The sequence below is a fragment of the Hylaeus anthracinus genome, unplaced genomic scaffold (genome assembly GCF_026225885.1).
Source record: "Hylaeus anthracinus isolate JK02 unplaced genomic scaffold, UHH_iyHylAnth1.0_haploid 11997, whole genome shotgun sequence".
Taxonomy (NCBI): domain Eukaryota; kingdom Metazoa; phylum Arthropoda; class Insecta; order Hymenoptera; family Colletidae; genus Hylaeus; species Hylaeus anthracinus.
Genome location: NW_026534344.1, coordinates 287846 through 313276, shown reverse-complemented (window position 1 = coordinate 313276; position 25431 = coordinate 287846). Strand labels below are relative to the sequence as shown.

Genomic DNA, 25431 nt, shown 5'->3' with positions numbered 1-25431 from the left:
TTAAGCAACATAATTTTCATTTAAAGTACTAATACTGTAATAATAGAAGAAATAACAATTCCAATAATTATGACATAATTATACGATATTTGTGTAATTTATTTAAAATTAAAATTTAATTTCGAAATACGATAAAAAATTATATGAAAATCAAACTGTTTTAATAATAATAGGCATCTCACGATATTAGAACTTTTGTTTTATATTTATTTATAGTTAATAGGTTACGTCAATTTAATTAGGTTTCTAAAATTTTTAGAGTGAAATCAATTTTTATTAGCAAATAAAGGATACACACATTAGCGTGATTTTAAACAGCGATACCAGATAAGCTTGCTAAAGAATTCAGTGGTAAAAGGAAAATTATTTGCCGTAGTTGTATCTGTAGCAAAGAAGACTTTGAAAAATATCTGTATGCTTTCACATTGTATCGTATCAATCTGATGTGTGCGTAACAGTCGCGTACTTATACCTACACGGAGTGATTACAGCGCAATCTGTCGCACCGATGGAACTAAATAAGCATGTGTAATCGAAGAGCAAGCCAAAAGTTTTAGCGTACGTACATGGGGTATACGAGCGTGTACACATAGAATGGTTAGTTCCATCGAATACCGCGGCGGTGCGACACTCGATGTATCAAAGTATTAACATTCAACACGACAGATTGTTGGACCCGGAACGAAACTATTGAAAAACTACGGAGGAGAGATTGAAGGCAGGAGAGTGTTGTGCAAATCGGTTGGTTTTTCGAGGATAAAAGTGTAATAAGAGCAACCAGTCAAGGACAGGGTGCTCAAAACGCAAGATACGAACCTGATCCATCCGAAGCGCGGTGGTCCGCCGCGCTGGTGGGTCTAGCAGACGACATGTTGGCTGCAGGGAGCACCTCGTCTCGGATGTTTCGGCCGCGAATTTCCTCGGGGATTGTTGAGTGAGGAGAGCGAGTAAATTCGGTGAAAGGGAGGCGCGGAGAGTGAAAAAGCAAAACCACTCGAGGGTGTGTGCGAAAAGAGGGCACACGGTAGGGTTCCCCGAGTGGTGGTTGTGCTGTGGTCGTCGTCGAGAAGCTCGCGAAGAGGGGTAGAGAGACTAGCGAGCAGCGGAGAGGGGGAACCCGGACGAGCCCTCGAAAAATTGAGGAGTCGAGGAACCGAAAATCAGAGAAAGAAGAAAAAGTAGAGATCGTGGGGGTTCGGTTCACGGTTCCAAGCTGGACGAAACGAGAATATCACTGGAACGATACTGGCGGAAATCGCGAGAGGCATAGAAAAGCGAAGAAAAGTGGTTAGTCACACGGTTATTGTCTTCCCTATCTACGGGAGCTGTCGATTCGCTCGAACAACAACGAGCTAAGCAGCGCACCGGAGACGATCTATTTTAACTTGTCGTTGTCTATCGAAAAGAGTAGGGGGGCTGGGAGGCAAGGCGAAGCAAAACTGTCGCGTACACGCGTCGCGAGTCCCTTCCTCCTGAAACGATTTCGCGTGTGTCTCGTGTCGTGTTCACGGGCCATCACAGGAGGCGCATCGGACGACAGTGCACGTCAACCTATTATCCCAGTCCCGGTCTCGCTCCCACTCTCTCGAGTCGCTCTCGTGCCTCGTGCGTACTCCCTCTATCGCAATTCTTGGCGAGTGTGTCGCGGTCGGTTCTCGCCCAGTGTTAAACGTAAAATTCGGAAGTGATTCGCTCCGATATATCGCAGAGTCTTTTCATTTCGTCTATCAGTCGTGTCTAGTCGTGCTTACGTTCGATACGTAACCGGCTCGTGCTCTCCTTCCTCGCGAATCAATTCGTCGTCGTCGTCGTCGTCGTTGTCGTCGTCGTCGTCGTCGTCGTCGTCGTCGTCGTCGTCGTCGTCGTTGGTGTCCCAGGTGTCATCATCCAAAGGTAGTCGTCACTCCTTGGAGAACTAAACATTCTACGAGAAAAGTAGCATCCTATACGTGGTGTCTCCGTACCTCGTATTTTAACACGGTACATCAACGTTGGACCAGCAGCACCGTCGCGACACACGGAGTGTGTGTGTGTGTGTGAGTGTGTGTGTGTATATATATATACAATATATACATGAATATGTAGCTATGGTTTCGCGGGCAGTGAAAGAAGCCGTGAAGTGAACGTGTCAGGTGCGAACCCCCAGTCAAGATATACGTGTGTACATTGATTGGTGTATGAAAGAGAAGAGGAAGATAGCAAAACGAGGAGAAACAAGGAGTATAAGATCGCGAGACAAAACCGATCGCCGTAACGATAGAGGCGGCGGGTGGAAAAGAGAGGGAGACGTCGATAGAAGGACGAAGCTCGAGTGTAAGCGCGACGGTGATAGATTAAGTATCGAGTGACAGACAGCCGACCGGAACGAAGGAACGAACCTCGAGGCAGGTAGACGTGGAAACGGAGTGAATCTCCGCGAACCGCGGGAGAGAGAGGGTGTTACTTATATCGAACGTCGCATTCACACGCGAGATAAACAACGCGCGCCGGTAGTGCTCGTAACCGCGAGCTACTCAGGCTCGGGGGAGGAGAAGGTATTAGTGGTGATATTTCTTTGAAGCGAGAACAACAGAGAACCAACAGAAGTGGAAGGGAAGAGCGAAGAGGGCGAGCCGCGCGTGTCTCTCTCGTGGTGTGTCATGGGGTGTTTCGGCAGCCAGAGCAGCAAGGCCAGCCAGGATGACAGCAAGAACCAGAAGAGGCGCTCGGATGCCATCACCAGGCAATTGCAAAAGGACAAGCAAGTTTACCGAGCCACTCACAGGCTCCTTTTGCTCGGTAAGTGACCGCAAAACCGCTTTTCTTTTCTTACCGTCGATAACCTGTAACAGAAAAACACAGGTGTGTGTTGCTTATAGATTTTCATGTGCCAAGTCTAGATCGGAAATTAAAAGGTGTCACGTTTAGAATTTAATTTGTTCTCGATACGAGTGCTTTCTAGTCCTAGAAACTCTTTTATGCGTTGAATCGGTTGAAATATTTTTGAAATATCGGTGTATGAAAGACCGGTGCTCTTATTGTCGTAACGTAACCATTTATTTTTCAACGTGTACATAGATTCTTGTAAACAAGAAACAGAAACTTATTTTCAAAAATCTGATACGATAAGACACTTTTATTCTCACATTCGCATTCGGTATCTTAAAATCTATAACGTACACCAGAAATTCCCTAACGAGACATTTTCTCTGTCGACTAGGACAATTATAATCCTACCCGCGGTGCACCACGTTCCTCGCAACGGATTGTTGATATTGCTATCGTTCGGCACTCGTCTCGTAAATGAACAGCCTAAGAACGAGATAGAAGGGAACAAACTTTCAGAGAATACTTTGCAGAAATTTTTACCAAATAAAGGTCATCCTAGTTATCAAATAGAAAGCTCCATTTAGTTGAAGCGAAGGGACTCTAGTCGTTTCTTAACCTCACTTTCAATTTCTACGAGATATTCGTTGCGTGTATCAATTCTTGACCTCACACGACCTTGAACATAATCGTATCGCTCGCTGTCGAATGCGTTCCGATCGGTGTTTTCCAAAGTAGGGGGCGTAACCCGAAGAGAGGGGGAGGGGAGGATTACACTATTCATGAAGGGTGAAGGGTGAAACTAAACTTTTTTTTTTATACTTTGTACATTTTTAGAGATGACAAAGTTCTAACAGAGAATAATTGGTAACTTCCGAACCGAAAGAGTGGGAGGGGGGGGGGGGGGGCGAAAGACAGAAGTTTGAGTCAAAACCGTTTAAACGATAACGTGTCTACTTTAGGGTACGTGCTCGGGCCAATATGTATAATTGTTATACATTTTTTCTTGTTCAGCTTCACTCTTTATATAACGCGATGGCTATTCGAAATTTTGATCTAGACACTGGATTCAACTATCTCACGTACCCCTTTTGGCTTTCCGTGATGATACTCTTTAGTTTTAAATCGCGGGTATACACGTGTCGAGTCAACTAGCCAGTGGTCGACACAGGTGGCTGAGTCGACTTCGATCTCGAATTTCGGCGAGGACACAGGCCACACGAACATTATCGCGATGCTCAGCAGCGCGTAATTCAATTTTATCGATTATCGTATGAGCCGGCGGCACCCACGAATATCCACCAAGAGCCGACGGCTCTGATGTTGTACCCTTTTCGTGTGCTCTTCCTCGTCTCCTTCTTCTCCTTCTCTCGTCAGTCAGAGTCTTTTTCACAGAGGCCAACGTGGGTGCGCGCGTGCGCCCTCGTCTCACACACGCACTCACACCATCCACTTATCGCGATACTTAACCCAACACCTAGCCATTACCTTCCTATTCTTCCGTTTATGTAGGTCGTCGTTCTAATTCGACCGTGGACGGGTGTCGTCCGTGTGTGGGTGTATGTATGCGTATCCGACTCGTAGCCTACAGCCAACGAAGCAACAGCTGTTGCCTGGATTGTTTCCTTGTCGTGTGCAATTACGATCCCTTTTGACGAACAGAAACAAAAATGAAAATACTTTGCTTGCGCGCGCCCGTCGAGAGGAACCTTTCGAATGATCGAGGAGGGATCGCCTGGGAGGAAAAAAAATATTAGAACCCCCCTATCGCTGCGCCCACGAAAGCCTATTTTCGTTCCATTTTCCTCGCGACGGTCTCTCGGTGTGCCGTTGTGACGGCTAATGCTGTTTTAATTACATATTACGCTGTTTAGAATGTCGCTTCTCTTACTCCTCGCGGTCGAAACACGGAATATTCGTGGCTAGGCTGCTTTAGGCAGTGTTTTATCTTAGTGGTGCCATACTTTTTTTTTCTTTTTTTCTTCTTTTCTTCTTTTTTTTTTTTGTACTAATGATGAAAATGGTAGAAACACCAATTGAAAATGTTATCAAGCTTCCAAATCATTCTGGAGTTTTGTTCGATTCGATTACAGAGAAAGGGATTTTATGTGACGAATCTTATCGCTAAATTCAAGGGCATTAAATACAAAAGAAAACTATATGCTGTATACATTTCGAGTCTTTAACACTGCAAAGAATAACTAACGAATTATTGATTTTTATCCACGAAAGAAAAACTTGGTAACTTGATATTAAATTTGAAATTGACGCGGGAACATGTAACAAACTGAAAGTTTGCGGAGTGTGTAATTCTTTCACGTCGATGCTACGCGGAAACAACACTTAATGAACAGAGGAATCCTTTGAAGTAAACGACCGTCGTTCAACTTGTTGATCCGGGGCTCCGAGAGTCCTTCGTTTGAGCGCATTAAACGACCGCGATCACGTAACACGTTTTCAGAAGAGGAAAAAAAGAAATAATAATATCGTTGTTTATGTTTCAGGAGCGGGAGAATCCGGGAAGAGCACGATCGTCAAACAGATGAGGATATTGCACGTTAATGGCTTCAGCGAAGCGTGAGTCTCGTTGTTTTGAAACGTAACGTTCCAAAATAATTCAGAGAATCGCATTCGAATATGACTCGGTGCAATAACTCGATGCCCTTGAACATGGGGCTATGTTGGAGTAGAGCATCCCTTGGTCCAGTCTTTACATTTACATGTATCACAGTTTACATTGGTAAACTAATAGAAAGTTTCAACAATATCAGCCTAATTCTATTTCATCTAAATTCTTATTCTAATTAATACATTCATTCATTTGATACAGTTAAATAAACGATCTTTTTTATCGAATAGATTAAAGTTGAATACTCTTATACATACTTTTTTTTTTACGAAAAGAAAAGCTTTACTCCATGTGTGAATGCATATGCATACACTACGAGGACTCACTGTACAGTTTCTTTTGCTACGACTGTAAACAAACTGGTTTAATAGTATGTACCCTAATACTTGAAATGTTCCATTTAGATGTTTGGACCGTATGTCAGAGATGAATGAAATTTGATTGGAATAGCAGGCGTAATTCATGTTGAAATTTTTGTATGAAATTGTCCACCTCTAGCGTACGTTCATCGATCAAAGTTTTTCACCTATCAACCGCGACGAAATCGTACAGACAAGCGCGAAAACAACCACGCAGAAGACGCACGACGTTATCGCGAAAGGATGGTCGGTACACCTATACGTGGAAAATCAGGAGCAACTAGATAGGATGGAAACGACGTGCAAACAGACGGGGTCGGCCCGTTTCACGTGTGTCGTAAATTTCGTCTGCCAACAGGCGCTGATAACGGGCCTAAAACACGGCTCGTTACGCTACGTTTTGCGGTGATTTCTTTCCTTTCCACGTCGCTTTTTCTCGCTGTCTCCCTCGATCCGGATCGTCGTTTGCGCGCAGCGTGGAATTTTTTCGACAAAACGCACGGGAAAACTGTTTGTATCGACGAGCCTCGTTCTCTTTGGCCGCTCGATTCTAAGAAGCATTACGTGTCCGAAGCGCTCGATTCAGATTTCGCTTGTTTACTATGGAAACATACCGGTAGAATCTCTCGATATTTTTAGGATCTATCCCCCTCCACGCACGCAACGCTTTTGCATTTTGCACGGCAACGGTAACCGCATCCGTTTCGTTTGATTTTCGTTTGCCATCCTACCGGTCGCACGTAAAATATAAACAAGGCGACGAGAATAACTCCGTTGTCTCGTGTCGTTTCTATTTGCAATCTTTGTATACGTATCGCGGCCAATGTATATTTGATTAGGCCAATCCACGGAACAACGGAACTTGGATTTTCGATCATTTTGCCCGGGCAAATCGAAAGGTGAACTGATCCTCCTGCAATCAACTGTACATATAGCCTCTTTTGTTTATTTTAACTGTAAAAGGTGAAAAGGTTGAGTAGATTTTAAGCTGAAAGTTGGAGCGAATTTTCCTATGGTTTGTCCCTTTTACCTTTAAATACTTTCGCCGTTAACGGTTTATCTATCGGAGGAGCCTATTTCCAGGCCTTTTAATTCAACCGAATATTCTTTATAAAACCTCTGAATATTTCCAGAGTAAATTCTTCGTACAGACTAATCGATAGCGTAAAAGCATCAAAGTTCACCTATTCCAAGTCCGATAGTACCCAGAGAAATTCGGTTACCATTTCGATTGTAATCACGAGAGTAGCGCATATTTCACGTGCACGTCTCATCGCTGCGAATGTAAACAAACAGTAGACAGTGTTACTAACGCTGTTTTAGCAGCTGAACGCGGTAGAGCCTCGCAGTCGCAGGAAACACGGGGCTGAAAGTTCATGCAATTATCGAACTAACCAATCCAATAAGAAGGACTTGCATTTACACAATATATTCGTACCGCATATGCTACATGCTTGACCTCTCGCGTAAACTCTCAGCCATGTAATCGTCGATCTCTTACCAACGACTTGTGTTCGCCTCAAACGGAAGACACACTTGTTGCCAAGTGACCAGCCTTTCGACTCGACTGTTTTCTCTTTCGATTCTATTCGTTTGTCTTTTACAAATGAATTGTATTAAACTAAACTATTTTACCATTGACTTTACTATTAAAATTTTACATTCTACACCTTGAACATTCTTTTTAGAACAACCTTAGTCGTCCCCATAATTTCAGACGACGAAGATACGCAGTCCTATTTTTATCAAACACCTATTCCGTAAAGCACGCTGGGCGCTTCTATTCGTGCGGATGATCCTCCAATTATTCTAAGCAACGTCTAGAATTCCTTAACGCGTCATAGAATCGCGCACACAGGAATTATTAATCCAGGATTTAAAGCCTATTCACTGCCTCGCACTCTCTGCTACCACCTATAACTGATTAATCGATACCCTTTCTCCGCGATATAATTGAATACTGTTCCCACTTGAGAAATTCTATTCGTTTCACAATCGCGCGCGTCTCGCACCGTCGATCTAAACACCACTTACGAAATTGTATTTCAACTTGGCCGATTGTTTTGTCGGGAAAAACTTGACTGGAATAACGTAACGACAGAAATGGGAAAACCTGTATTGGATCGCGCACGCGTCTGTAATCTGTCGTTTATGCACGACAGAACACAAAGTATCCAACGTCTGTTCGAACGACGACAGAAGCCTGGCACAGGTATCGCCATAAAACACCAGGGCCAGCACACATGTGCACGAAAAACATTCGTCGTTTCTCCGTTTGCCTCTCGTTCGAACGTGTAGGATATAAAATTCCAATTGTGGATACGGTTTACAAAGGTGTTGGTATTCGAGCGATAGTTTTAGGGAAGGATTGGGCATAGCTTAAAGTCATCGCAATTGAACGTTAACTTATAATCGAGAATTGATTCTATCGAGTAGGATCGACAGCGATCGTTGTCGAAACCTCCAGTGTCTCCAAATCGACGAAATCGTTATACGCCTAAAACTGGCGTGATGCCGTGAGTTCTAAAATTACCGAATGACTCGAGAACCGCTAATAATGACAATACGCGCATATAGATCGTTTCGAGGCTGTCGTCTCCGACAGTTAATTAAACGCGATCGAATTCCTCCGTTCTCCCGTATCCGTATTAAACGTTTCCGGTGGACGATGACAAAACACAGATACCGATAACGATTCGTTCGAAAGCCGGACAAAGCGGCACCCGGTTTCTTTCTCACACAATTTTTCTCTCTGTTGCACAGGGAAAAACGGCAAAAGATCGAGGACATCAAGAAGAACATCAGAGACGCGATACTGGTAAGAATTATTCACGGATATATTCATTTAACTCGTCGTCTGCTGAATATAGTAGAACCTCCGAAAAGGCTGATTTGACTCGGGACTCGATTTAATTCGATTGTTAAGATTGAATTAAATAAAGAGGGGTACAATATAGGAAACTAAGTGAAAATAAATCATAGCTGCGATTTGCTCCAAGGTTTCACTCTTGCATCGACAGCTACCGATGTCCACACGCGTGCAGCACCGCTTTCAAGTTCGGCGACCGAGCGCTCGCGGTACCAGGCGCTGTACATATAACCATTAACCGTCCACTACCGCGTATTCCTCGAGTCTCAGCGGCGGTCAGCCTCGTTAAAACGCGTCGGGGAGCCCGTTAGCGATGAAATCACGCGATTCGTTGGCCGAAAATATCGCCTCGGATCGCGATATCAACCAAACGAATTGAATAATTCACACGCGAGCCTATCACTGCGAGGATATTCTCGGAACGAGTCCGTCTATCGCCGAATCGATACGCGCGTCTTCCTACGACAAGTCGAAAACTCTTTTCAAAGTTGGTTGGCGTTGGTGCACATTTTTCTCGACCCTGTTCCCGTTGCACCCGCGAGCTGCGCTGGGAACGATCGCGATACGTTCTCACGAATATACATATATATATATATATATATATACATATCCTATCGATTCGATACCTATGGCCCGTTTCATTGGAATCGAGTAGCTCTCGTAAAAACAAACGTTTCACTTTATGTACAATTCGCACTTGGGTGGTCCGAACCCTCTACCATCGTGCGTCATCGAAGATTCAAGTTTCCCTTTGGCCATTTGGTGATAGCGTTTTTTTCTACATTCTACGCTCTTCTTTCATTGTCTATCTGCGTGTGCAAATCAAATGTAAACATTGGTACAACTAGGTTTATGTCATAAATCGAGCATAAAATCCGCAGTCTACGAATAACGTATATAAATAAATATGATTTAAGAAAGTAATCTATACTTTGTACCACGAAGTGATTCCGTATTAGTTGGGAAAATCGCTACCAATCGGTGGTGTTTTCAATCCAAGGAAAATTTATACTTTTCGTATGTTACTCTGTACTATTCGAACAACCAAATATGCCTTCACTTGTTTATCCGACGACTATGTGTGCCCAAGCTAACTCGAGCACGGCAGTCGAGTGGTTAAATGAGAGAACGTGTTTCGGCCAAGCGATAGATTATTTTAGCAGCGAATGTGTTTTCTCGGGCTAAACGCGTTCAATCGACTCGCGTAATTGCCATCGAAATCATGTCTCGCGGTTGCGTTTGTCTGCACCGTGCGTAGATAATGTCACATTCGTAATCCTCGAATGTCACGGCCGGGGAAATATTGTCCACCGCGTTCACCTGACACACGGAAGTGATTGCAAGGTTACGCACGATACGCGTATCTAAACGCGGCCTCGAACGACAAATTGACGACGATACTCGTCTCCTGGTGGAACGTCGCGAATTTACGGACGTTTACGATCGTTAAGACGGACATTTGCATGTCTCTCACGGCTAGCGATGGGATCGAACGCTACCCAAACACGACGGAACAGAAATAGGAAGATTTTCTGAAAAGGACCGATAAATACAAATTTTGATGTTGAGGGACCAATTAGTTTCGATTTTCCCAACTAGATCTAGATAGATCTAGAAGAAGGATAAATGTTGCGAATTTACGTTGTATTTGGAAGACCCGTTACCCGTTACCCGTTATAATTAAAAAGGGATTTTCACGCTTTCAATTCGCGAATCTTCAATTTGGTGATTGTCTCTACGAAACTGTAACTTTGAATGATGTATATGGGTATGGGTATGGGTATGTGTATGTGTATGTATATGTGTATGTGTGTGTGTTATTGTTTTCAGACGATAACCAGCGCAATGAGCACGCTAACACCGCCCGTCACGTTGGAGGATTCGGCGAATCAGAGCAAAGTCGACTATATCCTGGATGTCTCGTCCTCTCCAGACTTCGATTATCCCCCGGTGAGTCAGCTAACCAGTTTGTCCCGCATGCTGCTTCACCTTTCTTAACGTTAATACGCTGAAAAATGGCGCAGCCTGCAACGCGTGCTGTTTCTCAATGAAAGCGTCGGTGAATACCAAAATACCGGGGAACTTTGCATTCGCTTTTCAGAAATAATTAACCGACGTTTTCTTGCTCCGTTGCGTATGCATCGATAAGTCACCAGTTGGCGTGGTAATACACCAGTCTCATTAGCTACAATTTCCAGAGTAAAAGTATACATTCCCCAAAATACCGGATGGAAATTGATCTGAATTCATTCTCATCTATCTACTATTTATACCATTTCTTTTACATTCGTTTACTTTATTTGCAATAGGTGAAACAACCTTTGTCACAAATAGGAATGAATTATAACAGAGAGGATACACTTGGGATAAATGTTGATTCTTACAATGTAAAAAGTAAATTGATTTTGCAATTCCAATAGTAATCATTTCGTCCAAGTACATAACAGAGCCTGTTCGTGATTCGTGTAGCGAGTCGCGCAGCGATCGATCAGGGGAGAGATTCACCTGAACCTCGCGATGAGTTTCTTTGCGTGAGAGCCACTGTACGGCACGATCAGTGTTTACAATGTTTACACAGCCATCGCACATGTTGGTGCGCTATGTAGTGGTCCTGACTATGATGTGCTGCGCCATTCCTCGCGGTGTGTACATGCACGTGCTAGCCTCCCTGTATTGTTGTGCACAAAGAGAGAAACTGGTTCAGTAGAAACTGTACGTGTGGTATACGAGCCGTTCCACATGGAATCGCACGAGATTCGACACACACTGTAGCCATTGATTTTATTTTTCCAAACTGCCGGCATTCCTCGATAGCCGTTGATTCGTGGAAAACTGGCTGTGCCAGTACAGTTTCGAAGCTGCCAAATCAAAAACTTCTCTGACACCATCAATGCCCGCCCCTCGGGATCTTACTGGGTTCTTTTTATAATTTTCCTATGGCTTCGAGACTTTGAAGAATCTAACGAGCTTCTTCTTACCCGTACGTCCTCCAACTAATTTCCCACCGTACCACAGAAAGGTTAGGCTATCGCGTAATTTCATAACTCAGCACGATGAATCGTACAGTGAAACTAGTAACCAGGAACGCGAGGAGGGAGAGTATGTAGCATTAAAACATTACGACACGAGTTGCTCGGTCGGGATACGCGTTATTTGACTCATTTAGTCATTTTGTATTCAGGGCAACAATTCTGCCGCGCCTCTTTGGAACGTGCGCTGAACCTCGCACGATTTGTCCCTTAAAGATCTCCCGATTTGTCGTGTATTAGTAACGCTTTCTCGGCCACGATCACGTCCTCTTATACATATAACTTGAAGCAATGACACGACCACGGAGTTTTATCTTTCCAAAATGAACAAAGCAAATATTAACACGATGGCGCGTAATGTTACATTGGCAGAGGCGATTAATTTTTCGTAATCGATCCCTTCCTTCAATATTAAAATAAAATCCCTTCGTACATCATGAAACTACAAAAACTAATCAAGAGTTACCAAGACATTGACATTTTCTCTCCAAGTGAGACCAACTACCAAAATGTCTGTGAATAACGATTTCTCGCATGCCAAAAGGAATAACCGAGATTTCGAGAGCTCGACAAGCGAAACGAGCGAAACGAGCGAAACGAGCGTTTCGACGCAGCGATGCGGCGCGTCTCGAAATAAAGTCGTCGCGACAAAATAATCCGTGTGTTTTGCGTCATTCACTGGCAGTTGGCGGGTACGTGCGTGCGCCTGTATCTATGTATATGCCTGGGCCCCGTGTCCGCGAATTATAACGTGGACCCTTGTTTACTGCTCATGGTTTCTACACCGCGACCGTCCGGAACGATGCATCCGAATTAATTGAATCGAATCGTTTGTCCCTCGTTCTAAGCACTGCTCTAACCGCCGGTGGACTTGGCGGATCGTTGTCTATCGTTTGCTGAAATATTTTTAACTTTCAACACTTCCGTATACCCGTGGACCGTTGATTCTTGAACTTTTAGTTGTCTCATCTTTCAATTGGTGTTTGTATTACCATTATTGAAGCTGCGCGATACGTTTGGATCGCGAGCCACCGTATCATCAATCAAATTAATATACTGACTTGTTCTTGCCAATCTCCCTCTTGCAGGCCTGCCAACATTCCCATCACCGACACTTCCTGCCGATTAACATTTCGCAATTAAGCTAATGAACATAAATTCAATGTCAAAGACGCCGTAGACCTCAAAATATGAACTTAGTCTAAAACTATTCTTATATCTGTCTGTTTTCAATGTTTCTGTTACTAATTCATGGCGCGAATAGTACTTTTCGTTTAAAACACCCTTTCTCTAGACCAATAGTTTCGTGAAATGAAAACTACAACTAACAGAAAGCAAACTAGAGATACTCACCCTGTCTAAGAAGATAATGGTCTCGTTGTCGTATATCGCGATTACTAGAAAATCCCTAATCACGTTTCTAGTCCTCCCCCGGAGCCTCGACGATGGAATTACATCACTTTCGTAACAAACAGCTCGTTTATTTCACGATGAGAGCATGAAACTTTCGTCGTGTTCACGTTTTGGCAGGACTTACGGTTCACGCCGCGTTTACTTCCTACTTCCCCCGAGTCGCGGGGGCGAGATCGAAGAATTAGAGACTTCCAAGTTTCGAAAGTTCATCCAATTTGCTTTGAGATCGGAAACGCTCGGCAACTGGTCTCCCCGAACAAAAATCCCTCCCTTCGAGCAAGTTCTGGAAGGACAGTTGATCGAGCTTGCTACCAACAACGATATTAATTAATCTCTGTGTCGTCCACCGACTACTCCAGGAATCGAGTCGCGTCAAACTCTGCTCGCTCATCGCTATACGCTCTCGTTCCACAAATTTCACAATTTTCATCTGTGTAAATTGAAGCAAATACCAATTACATATAATGTTTTGACGAGAGGGTGGATGTATTTCTTGTTAATAATGGCTGTGGTGCTGGGAAGGTCCTCTTTGGGCCATATTGAAGTTAATAATTATTAAAATAACATCTAGCGATACTTGATTATCTCAAAATAAATCGAGAGACGATAGAACTGTTTTCCTTGTCTGAATAAAGACGACAGGGCCGAAGAGGTTAAGGTGAAAACATATTTTCGTCGATCTCGAAACCGTGACGTGGAACATTCTGTTGTCACGATAGTTGGAGCCAAATTCCTTGTTTCGTCAGAGCTGCACGTTTTTTTAGATAATTAACGTGACGGTACCGAGGTCCGCGCCAACCACTTATCTCGCACAGTTATCCGTGGGCCGCGACTCGAAGTAATAATTTATGTTCGTTCGCGTTCCTCGATTCTTTTAGCTGCTACGTGGACGATTTACTAAAAAAAATCTTGCGATTGTTTGCTTTCAGGAGTTCTATGAAATCGTTGAAACCCTTTGGAAAGATCGAGGCGTTCAGCAGAGTTTCGAGAGGAGTAACGAGTACCAACTAATCGACTGCGCCAAATAGTAAGTGAAACTTTTTTTCTATACGCAATATTTAGCTATTTTTATTATTATAATAAATACGTGAGTATTTACACGTCGAAAGTTGCTTCGCTTTCCCCTGAACGGGAAGCAAAATTCCCCTAGGTTCCCACAAAGCGCCCGTTCAATTGATAAGGGTCTCGACTGCCTCTCTGGGAAATCCTACACGCGTTTCACCAAGATCTGCTTAACTTTGATTGCACCTTTTGCAATTAATAAGATCGTATGTTAACTGTATCGTAGGACGAAAGAAAATTATTAGCGATTTTAGGGGAATGCTCTGCCAGCTGTAATAAGTACGTAGAATGTGAACGGTGGGGCGGAGCGGGGCGGGGTGGGGCACGGCGCGGCACGGCGAGTAGTTTTTGCCTAGTCGTACCTTAAGAAGGTTTACTAAAACGTCTGACCAGATACGCTCGCAATTCCTTCCAGGGCTGATTGATCTCTCTTTTTCCTTGCAACACATGGTATTCCCATAAACTTCGCAGAACCAACTGCGCAAAATCGCTGGCTCTATTTTAAAATTAAAAATAGCCCAAACAAACTCGCGCTTCTTTTTCTCTATCAATAATGTCTCTAAAAAACGAAACGTTCACTGATTTACGTTTACTTTTGGAGTGGCTCTCTTTTCGAATAATTCACTCGAAAGTATATTTTTGATTTTGGCAAGTTGGTCATGGTCGCGGAGAGAAACGTACGCTTAACCGATGCCCACTTATCGTCGAACAGGCATCAAGGATTTTTCAGCCAGAGTATGAATTTTTGAAGAATAATCTCAGGGAAATACATAAAATGCTGAATAACTTGTACTAAACTAAAAATTAGAATAACTTAAATTATTTAACCGAATAACTAGGGGGTAATTTGTGTTTAACCAAAATTTGTCATGTACATTTGGAATTCTACAAAAAAGCAGATTCGAGCACGGTACGGACTCGACTGACGTTTGCAAACCGCTCGCAGGAGAGAGGGAGTCAACTTAGAAATTATTATAACGTTAAGTGTGCCCAAGAATAACGCGATACAAAGTAACGGGGCAGCCGTTGACGCGGGTCTTTGATATAAATAAGAGGGTAAAGTTATTAGCTGGCTTGGTCGCGTTAGATGCTCCTGTGCTCGAGGCGCGAGCTATGGCTATTCTAATCTGCCCCCCGGGGATGCGGGAGGGGTGATACCACGATTACGATAAGAAATACGAACGATAACATTTATACGACGATAATGACACCGTGAGCCACTGGGGCTCGCCCACGATACACCATTTGGATAGCAAACCGATTAACCTCCTCCTTGGATTTCTTTTTATAGACTAAACTCGAGGCATTCGATAATCGATAAATATAATTCAATCGAAAAGTTACCTATAAACAAGATAACGAAATTAGATAGGTCATTCTCTTGACCAGGTTTAAAAATCGTTTAAAAATCAATTTCTACAAGATGTTGAGTGTATCGCTGTTAAATGAGACAAATTAACGGCAGATTAAAATTGTTGCGTTTTACTTAATCGAGCTATTCCTTCGACTCGTTAATTGCACGCACAACTTTTCAAATTTCGGTGGCGTTCTCATGACCGCGATACATATGGTAGATCGGTGTACACCTATATTCATGGGCCTGTGACACCGATTTAATGCCAATGGAGACAATGCCTTAACGAGGTAATCGCTTTAATAGGGGCCACTCGTCTATCTAGGGGTTATCTCGATTAATTCGCCCAGCCTCGAACTTTTTTCACGTTCTTCACTGACACGCACTGTTTTCAGGTTGACGGTGAAACAGTGTACGGTTTATAATAATAATGATACGCGGCACGCAATACGAGAGCTTTGGACACGATTCGGATGGAACAGTCTTAACCCTTTTTGCTAGATGTTATCTATTAATGCTTCAAGATTAATCTCTCAGCAGTAAGCAAAATTGATTGGCTACTGAATTTCTTATACATATACATATATGTAGTTTCATTGTAATGGAAATCAGATTAAGAACTCGGAACGTTAGTGATTTATCTAAATAAAGTGTCGATTAATTTTTACCCAAGCTACAGTTATGAACGAATGAACCTAAAGGCACAGAATTAATTTCTATACCTAATATTTAACTCTTGAAGCGTTTCAATTTGCGATCGCTGTTTTATAATAAGAGGTGAATCGAGGCTGTTGCGCACAGGTGGTCCGAAAATCGAGCGATTCCGCTCGATATTTTCGCCATCGTGTGTTCCCCCTTTCAAACACGTAACTTTATAACGCCCGGTGGACCCGATAAATTTATATAAATCAGCAGAAAAACTGACCGGCGCGGATCGTCCCGGTCCAGCAGGTCACTTTAAACGTGTCCCTTTGAAAATTACATAGGCCAGGCACAGGTTGTTGCACTGGATCGTGACCAAAGGGGCGTAAATCTCGAGTGTAAACACGAAACTTGTACGCTAAGCCAACAAACCGGAACATGTGACTTGGTTTGCCGTCTATCAATTCGTCAAACACTTTAATTAGACAACAACAACAAAAAAGGAAAAAAAAAGAAAAGAAAAGAATGTGGCCTTTTACATTTGGCCACCGGGCAACCTTTGCCAACGACCCACGCAACTTCCACGATGTCGTTACTCGAGGCGTGGAAATGGAAAGGGAGCTTAATTCAATGGGCGAGCGATGATTACAAGGATCGATGCAGCTGTGAAACGCTTGAATTTTGTTCGCTATTAACGCTAAACTTATTTATCGCTATTGGAATCGATCAAATGATTGGTCGTAAAGACACTTTGTTCGCATAGAACAATATTTCACGTGGTAGTAAATTGTATACGCGAAATAATTCTATGTATATGTAATTTATACTTGTATTGTAAATATATAAGAATTTCATAGAAAAGTTCAGAAACGGACACTTGTCTGATCATGATCACTGGTTTAGTGTCGGTACTCTTTCTGAAAGTGTTGCAGTTTATTTTTGCGCTTAATGGAGAAATGATTTTTATTCTCGAATTTTTGTATTCCCGAAGCGGACCGTATTCCCACGACCCAACGAATAACCGTTGCGAATAACCGTACGTTATTGCTCCGATTGGCCGAAAAAAAAGACGTTCCTCTTGACATTTATAATCTGAGGTCAGATTTTAAGGCAACCTTTTTCGACTGTACCTCGACTTTACGCAGTTATGGAATTACCTCTGGATGCCCACGTTCTTCTAACTTATACTGTAAAGACATCTTGGTAACAATAATACGGACTATGAAATATTGTAAAGTGTGTATAAAAAAAAAACGATAACAGAGAAAAATTCTTGCTTCCTCGAAAAAAAAGAGCTACTAATATAAATGTAAAGTAATAATAAGTTGTAGCTAAGTAATATTCGTGAACAATCCTGTCGCGCTGCGGGTTATCGCTCCTGACGTTTGCGTGAATTTTTTAAGTTCACCTCTTCTCCCTTCGATTCTTTCTCAAGCTCATGTGCAGCGAGAGAAACCTTTCGATAAAAATAGCGTACCATATTTTTGGGGAGCACCGGTTCGGATACAACGGAGTGGATTCGTGCGCGGAACAGAGACGTGGGATCGTTGTAATCTCGTCCAGCTGTTTGCTAAACACGGTGTTTTCGCGATCAGGAAGAAACATTCGTAGTCTGCGGGGAACAGGCAGGTTTTCTCCACGAAGAGGAAACAATAGGCAGAGATTGCTTGTTCAAAATAAAAACACGTGTAATTCGTGATCGCTGATCGGTCACTCGCGATCCAAGCTTTACATTTATACAATAACGTTCTACATAGTTAGCGTAGCATATCTAGGTTTCTTGGACCATGTTTCGTTGAACCACATTCTTCTTTCGCGAGATAAAAATGAATACGCCGCGGCGACGGAGCTCCCCAAAATATCTCGAATTTGAATCATTGCGTGCGCGGCGGATAAATATTTGTTCGACAAGCATAAGAGATCGTGATACAGCAACGGGCTGGTTATTGATTGTTGGTTCAGTCAGACTCGTTTCCTGATCGGAACTATCCTTACGTTCGTGACAATAAAATAGATTCGGTCGGTGATGCATTGCACGTTCTACTTTTGCGACAAAGTATAATTTTGCTGGGTCATCTGAAAGAAAAGCTAATTAGAAATTCCCAAGAATAAGGAGTCAAAGAAAACCACGAATCGTAGGCTGATGGTGTAGGAAAGACGATCAAGCTTGCAACATACCGTCAAGGCTCATTGATATTCGAATCTCCATCTCTCGCGTTATTCATTGTTTAAACTTTTACAAACTCGACAAATAAATGGCCCGTACTTGGACCGAAGAAAACTGAACAGGTACAGGGTAAAAATTGGTCGTTGTCGGTGCTCAGACGAGAAAATGGGGAAGAAAAACGAGCGTTGTACAGGGACAGAGTGGTATAACGTGCCAATTACACGATGGAATACCTCGGCACACCTTAAAAGAGGAAACACGTGTTGCTATATATAGACGCCACGCCACGCCGCGCCGCGCCGGTCTATGCGCCGAGATCAGTGATGCTGGCACACGTAGTTGATGAATGTTTAGGTCGATAACAATATTGTTCCTGTGGCGTGGTAACGTCGGATAAAAACGAGCGATTTTTTTCTTTTTAACGTCGCTCGGTAACTTTCGACGGCTATCTAAATATAACGCGTGAAAAAATCAATGGTGTCGTTGGCGGAGTCTTTGACACGTCTCTAAAAGTCTACGACTTTTAGAGGAACTTTTCTGAGCTTCGAAGAAGGATTAATTTTCGTTGAAAGTGTGAATGTTGTGCAATTTTTTATAACAGGTTATAACAAGTTTCTCGATCAGAAATAAATGACATGCTCTTGAAAAGATACTACGAAGAGCATGTTCTCCCTTTCATAACACTGAACAAGTTCCATTGGTTTTTTTTGACTTCCACCAGAGATTCCGAATAAGACGGTATCACTTTTGATAACGATCGAATAAATATTTATCCCAGAGCGAATGATTCTAGCTAGAAATCAATTAGGAATGGGTCCGTTAGAGCGAGATGGAGTGGAAAGTGTGGCGCAATGGATCCTAAGCCGCGCTGGTTCGATCCGGTCCAGTTCGATTCGTTACTCGTGCAATCGGCTGGCCATTGTTTCGCAGTTGCTCAGAACAATTCTCTTGAAAGTAAAGTTTGCGCGATTTCAGCCTTTCGCAATCATTTTTAAAAAGTGTAAAAGTAGTTTCAAAAGTAAAAGAAAGTTTCAAGATAGTGAAATTGTGTAACTTGACTATAACATTTAGTGTAGCAGTCTCAGATTTGCAGATTTTTTAATTTCGCATTCATTTGATTCTTGCTTTACATTACTTTCATTCGCATTTCCATTCGCATTTGGTTAGCTTTCCTAAAAATTCTCTGGGCTTCCTATTAGTCTGTTGGATCCACTGGGCTCTGTTATAGGTCGTACGTAGTATACATATAGATAGAGCATCGTTCCTCTAATCGTTCCCCGATGGAAATCGCTCGAGTACCCAACTGGTTTTTGGAGGAGGCTGCACCTTGGCTCGTCTCTGTCGTGAAAGAGGAGTGTGACGCGTACGCGTATCGTTAGAAATAACATTGTCACAGTTGAGCCCAAGGTCGAGCGGAGTTACATGTCGCGATAACAAGAAAATCGTTCTGCTGTAGCCAGTGGGTCACGACCTCCTTCCTCTTTCAATTCTCCGGAGGTCGATAACCTCATTTCTATCTGAACGCGCCAATTTCATGACCTACCTCCTAGCGAGCCTACACGTACACACGCGTCCTCTATCCTTGTGTACGCGTCTGTGTACATGTACATTCATCCTCGGAAGCACTTTGTCCCGAAAATCAATTTCGTCGATTCGCGGTTTCTGAAATTTACTCGAGGAGCCAGTTTGCTGGTTACTTGTGCCTGCCCTCTGAAGAGAGGTCAGTGAACGGAGCTTAATTGCTCTCCAACCTCGCGTAACCTGTGTAATTGTAATTGTGGCCGGTTCACTTTGTGCCAGAGAAACCTCGGTTTCCACTGTTTCGAGTTCTCTTTCTTCCTGAAACACGTGGTTTCCTTTACTCTTGCACGTATCAGAGATAATTGTGGCAATAAAAAGGATATGTTAACATGTCTGCACGGAAGAGGAGATTGTAGCTTGTAATTTTAATAAACAATCTAAAACTTGTCGAAATTATTCTCAGATCTCGTAGAGGTCCCCACTTAAAACAACTAAACACTTCTGTTTAATAAAACAGAGCGAAGCGTAGGATTGTTTCCTTCATCTTGATCCTCGGAGGAACAATCTCTTTATACGCTCCCCTCCAACGAACTTTACTACTTAAAATAGTGAGGATATTTAAGGTAGGCAGTTTGTAACGGGACACCGTGTATTATCGCCGTCAACCGACTGTGGAAGGTTGGATGCCGTTGTCAAAGCGAAAAGACCCAGCCCTGCGGGCCCTCGTACGTGCACACCTGTACGGTCCAGGGGTACACACACGCGACAGCTAAGTCTGCACGTACGATTGATGGCGAGCAGAGCGGTGGCAGTGACCCATGACCCGGATTGGAAACTGGGTGCCAAAGAGAAGGCATACCCGGCGAGGCCGAGAGGGCGAGAGTTGGGGTTAGGATAGGACACCGACGAGGATCGATTTTCCCTCTTGGTGCGCTCTATCCACCCTAGACACCGGCCAGGGGAGGGTCTTGAGAGAAAGAAAGAGAGAGACAGAGAGAGAGAGAGAGGAGGAGGAGAGCTAGGAACGAGAGTTTCTCTCCCTTCGTTGCCCCCAGCGGTCCACCCTTTTCCACCAACCACTTCCGCCCTCCATCGTACGTGTTATCGTTCTGCTTTCGATAGCACCGACCCCGTCTTGGGATCCTGCAGCTTTCGCGAACCTGGAACCTACAATACGAAAGCCAGGGATCATTCCTCTCTGGCTAGCGTGTGATCGTTGGAGAACGACCCGTCAACGATCCTAGTCGATATTTTCGGATATTACCTTTTTTAGCATTTCAATTAGCCATCTGTCTGTCTAAAAGTTTGTTCCATTAAAACTGGGATTGGTTTCCGATTTTCGATTTAAAGAATAGCCAACTCTACATACATGTATATCGAACTTTGCTTTGCGTTTTCTAACGAATTTTTATCAAACAAACATCCACGAGAGCGAACTGGTGGCCGAAAGGTAGCCATAAATACAGCCCATGGCTCCTCCTCGCGAAATACGGTCGCGTTTTATGAGACGTTATATATGCCTCTATAATTAATGATTAACATTGTCGTTTTGGAAAAGATGAATCATCGCAAAATAGATAAATAAGTAATTATCGTATATTACATTTTGATCCACACACATAACGTATAACGAGATTGTTTGACTGGCTTATATCGAACGATTTCTCGAGTGATTATTCTCCTTCTTTTCTCTGTTTCAGTTTTCTAGATAAGGTAGCCATTGTTAAACAACCGGATTACACCCCCACGGAGCAGGTAATCGTCCCATGTTGACGCAATTCGACCTGGTTCAGGGATGGGTCCACGATCTATTATTTAGATTAGACCCACCATCTAAAAACTATAAACCGATTAATAGATATAAAATAATTTTTCTCCGTCTCTGCGCCCATCTCTTTACCATCAAACGATTTATTATTAAACAACCATGCTCAACGTTCACCGATGAATTCTTTTCGACTTGTGTTGCAGGACATCCTCAGGTGTCGAGTTCTCACGTCCGGTATCTTCGAAACGCGGTTTCAAGTCGACAAAGTAAATTTTCAGTAAGTCCCGTCCGATACCTCCTCGTTTTGCTCCAGTGTCGTCTAACTATATATAGCCGACGTATTACAGTAACATCGGCCGACGGTAAATATAACGCGAAGCAGCGACGCGCAACTCATCCCGGCCTGTATTACAGAACACCGACTTGCGTTGTACGCGCAGCGAAATCCGTTAGCCGCGTTAACGCCTCCGCAACTTTATTATATTTCCCCCCTTTTTCCGTCCGCTCTACGGACCTCGGATCCTCTGCTCCACATTGTCTTTTACGGGACGGTATTTATTGGTCCCCGTTGGAATTTCATCCAGTGCGAATAAATTGCGGATCGAGCTTGCCATTCTATAACGAACGAGCAGAAAATAAAAATTGTTACTATATTTAACGAAAAACCACGCCTCTTGAAACTCCATTCCTTCGAGAGACCTTCGAAAGGTCTACAGAATGTGTGTAGAAAGCGTGCTGTCACCTTGCACACTGATTCTTTCACTTTTTTTTTTTTTTTTTTTTAATTTCAATTATTTCAAACGAAACAAATACATCCAACTTGCATTCGAGACCGATGCTTCCAATGAAAAATATAAAAATTTGTATATTTCCCAGGCAGTTTGACGCATCGTTAGCCTTTTAATGATTTGATTGTTTCAACCGTCTGTCCTGTTACGTAAAACGTATCGTCGTGGTATCGACCTCAGCGTACACGAACATTGTAAAGCAGCTTTCGATTACTTTTGCAGTATGTTCGACGTCGGTGGCCAGAGAGACGAGAGGAGAAAATGGATACAGTGCTTTAACGACGTAACGGCAATCATATTTGTAACGGCGTGCAGTAGTTATAACATGGTACTCAGGGAAGATCCGACCAAGCTCAGACTTCGAGAAAGTCTCGATCTCTTCAAAAGCATTTGGAACAATCGGTACGAACGAGCACCTTCTTTCTTTTCTTTACTCTTTATCTCGACATGAAAGACGAGAACGAAACTCGAACAAGTTGGCGGTACATATCACTGGTGTGTTTCCTTTGTAGGTGGCTCCGCACAATTTCCGTAATCTTATTTTTAAACAAACAGGATCTATTGGCGGAAAAGGTAAAAGCAGGGAAGCACAAATTAGAGGACTATTTTCCAGAGTTCGCGCGATACCAGACACCGTCCGAACCAGGCGTGGTCGTGGATCCCTCGGAACCACCAGACGTTATAAGGGCCAAGTACTTCATTAGGGACGAGTTTCTCGTAAGTCAAGTCGTACTCACTTGAACTTATCGCTGATAAGTGACTTTCGTGTAAGTGTAAGTCGTATGCTTTGGGAAACTTACTCCCAATCGTTCAACGCTACTCAAACGTTCAGTACAGTACCTTATCCAAACGACACGACTTACATCCGGAAGCCTCTGTTACCACGAGCCACGATTAATATTATTTCTGCCGTGGAACTCGTGTTCCCCGTTCTCAGAGCGTTTGAAAATTTGATTGGAATTGTTTTCAGCGTATAAGCACAGCCAGCGGCGATGGCAAGCACTATTGTTACCCGCACTTCACATGCGCCGTCGACACGGAGAACATCAAGCGAGTGTTCAACGATTGCCGGGACATCATTCAGCGGATGCACTTGCGCCAGTACGAGCTCTTGTGACTTCGTTTCTGCCGACGTGACCTGTCATCCGTTCGCATCAGAATCACGATTACGCTTCGCCTCGAGTCGATCGAGCGAGCGAAACGTGTCGTACTAACGCGACCGATCTGAACAACGTATCGCGACGTACGTCGTCGATGCGCACAGTTCTTCGTCGCGTGTCTGAAGCCAATGATTATTCAGAGAGCGAAACGCGGCAAAGGATCCGCGCGGAGAAAATCGCAAGAGATATATCGACGACTGCACGCCAATCTTGTTCCCCCGCGACGTGTGTGGTCTCGCGATGGAAAAGTTGTCGCGCAGCCGGGGTTTCCGGGAAAAGGGTTACCGGTTCAATTTGTCTCGGCAACTGAGAATCAATGTCTCTTTTTGCACAGAATCGCTTACTAATGTCATTGGTGTACAAGCAGATTACGCCCTTACGCCATTCTACTCTTGCAACAATCGTTTTCAATGGATAACAATCTCCGAACGTTTCCGATCGTTACTCGACTACTCCCTTTTAGGTTCGACGAGAATGTGCTGAACGTCGATTTTGGGTGAGAAGAGAGAGAGAGAGAGAGAGAGAGAGAGAGAGAGAGAGAGAGAGAGAAATATAAAAACATGATGAATGTTCGTTGCTGAGAAACACGTGCAATTTACCGATTACCTCGTTAATTTTATTCTTATTACGCATCAATTCGTTGATAAGAGAGTGAACGAATGTTTTAACATTTCGGGCCACGGCGTTACAGTGTAACGAGCCGGGGCTACTCGCGTAACGACTATTTTCGTCCGGCACACTCGTCGCAGGTTTAATTATCGTTATCGGATTTACCATTAAGAACGTTTCCTAAAACTTAGGTGATTTCTCCGATAATGTCCTTGTCGTTAAACGTTTCTTTTACTCAATTTTATTACTTTTTTTTCGAATCTCTATTTTTCCTCACCCTCCACCTTCGCCCCGTGACGATTCAATTATTCGACTTCCCGTGTTTTATTTCTTTTGGAAAATTGATATTTTTCTTTTTCTTCGACTTCCGAATCTCGACATTTTAAATCACATCGGCCCGACCCGTAGAAGTCTCAGCCGCACCTTTTTACAAGAAGAGTATTTTGTGAGATTTTACAGTATTTCGAAGAGCGTTTTAATTGTATAACTATGTATCAAATATGTACAGGGTGACCGTCCACGGATTCATGTTTTTATGTACGTTTCCTAATGGATCGAGATTCCTCAACGATATCGTTTTTTACCGATTTTTTTCGTTCCATTTGAGATACTTTAATTCGTGTACTTAGGCACACACTGTCGTTGTAGCTAGAGTGACGTCTACGTATGTAAATCCTCAACTGTGCAAGAGATGTGCCATTGTTGAAAAAATTCGTTTTACACGTACACGTTTTTTTGACTAGCGTTAGGCTCAAAGTTTTACAGTCAAAGTATGTCAATGTAAACGTTATAAACATACAGAGATATAATATGTTGCTTATTTATTCGACTTTGTAACGTCAAAGTTCCGCGTCTCATTTCCGAACGATGCTTCGCGTCCTAAAGATATACGTTACACACGATCACGTGTACAAAATTTTGATCCGAGCATCCATAAATCAATTTTTGTCATCGGAACGTGCTACAATACGAACGATTCTGTACCCAAGTGAACTTTTTATCTCGCGTGTCTTTGCAATTAAATTCCTTTCGACGATGCTATTTGGACACCCTGTATATGGTAAAAAATCTCCTATCGTTTACGTTGAATCTTAACTATTGTTGTTTCTTTTGTCATTCGACAACACACCGTATCCAGAGGACAAAGTGCTTGTACGCGTGTGCGAACTGCTTCAAAAGTACAGGTGTGTGCGTGCGTGCGTGCGTGCGTGCGTGCGTGCGTGCATGCGTGCGTGTATATATATACACGCTATTAT

The 25431-nt window shown here is 43.2% G+C and overlaps 1 protein-coding gene across 1 annotated transcript; it reads left to right on the top strand.

The window, feature by feature from the left end:
* Positions 1-214: 214 nt before the first annotated feature.
* LOC128889364 (guanine nucleotide-binding protein G(s) subunit alpha) lies at positions 215-24128 on the top strand. The gene is made up of 10 exons (XM_054146937.1): positions 215-2778; positions 5310-5382; positions 8557-8611; positions 10493-10612; positions 14034-14131; positions 21551-21605; positions 21822-21895; positions 22629-22808; positions 22919-23123; positions 23377-24128. The coding sequence occupies exons 1-10, from the start codon at positions 2640-2642 to the stop codon at positions 23521-23523; spliced, it is 1146 nt and encodes a 381-aa protein (XP_054002912.1). The 5' UTR covers positions 215-2639; the 3' UTR covers positions 23524-24128.
* Positions 24129-25431: the final 1303 nt, after the last annotated feature.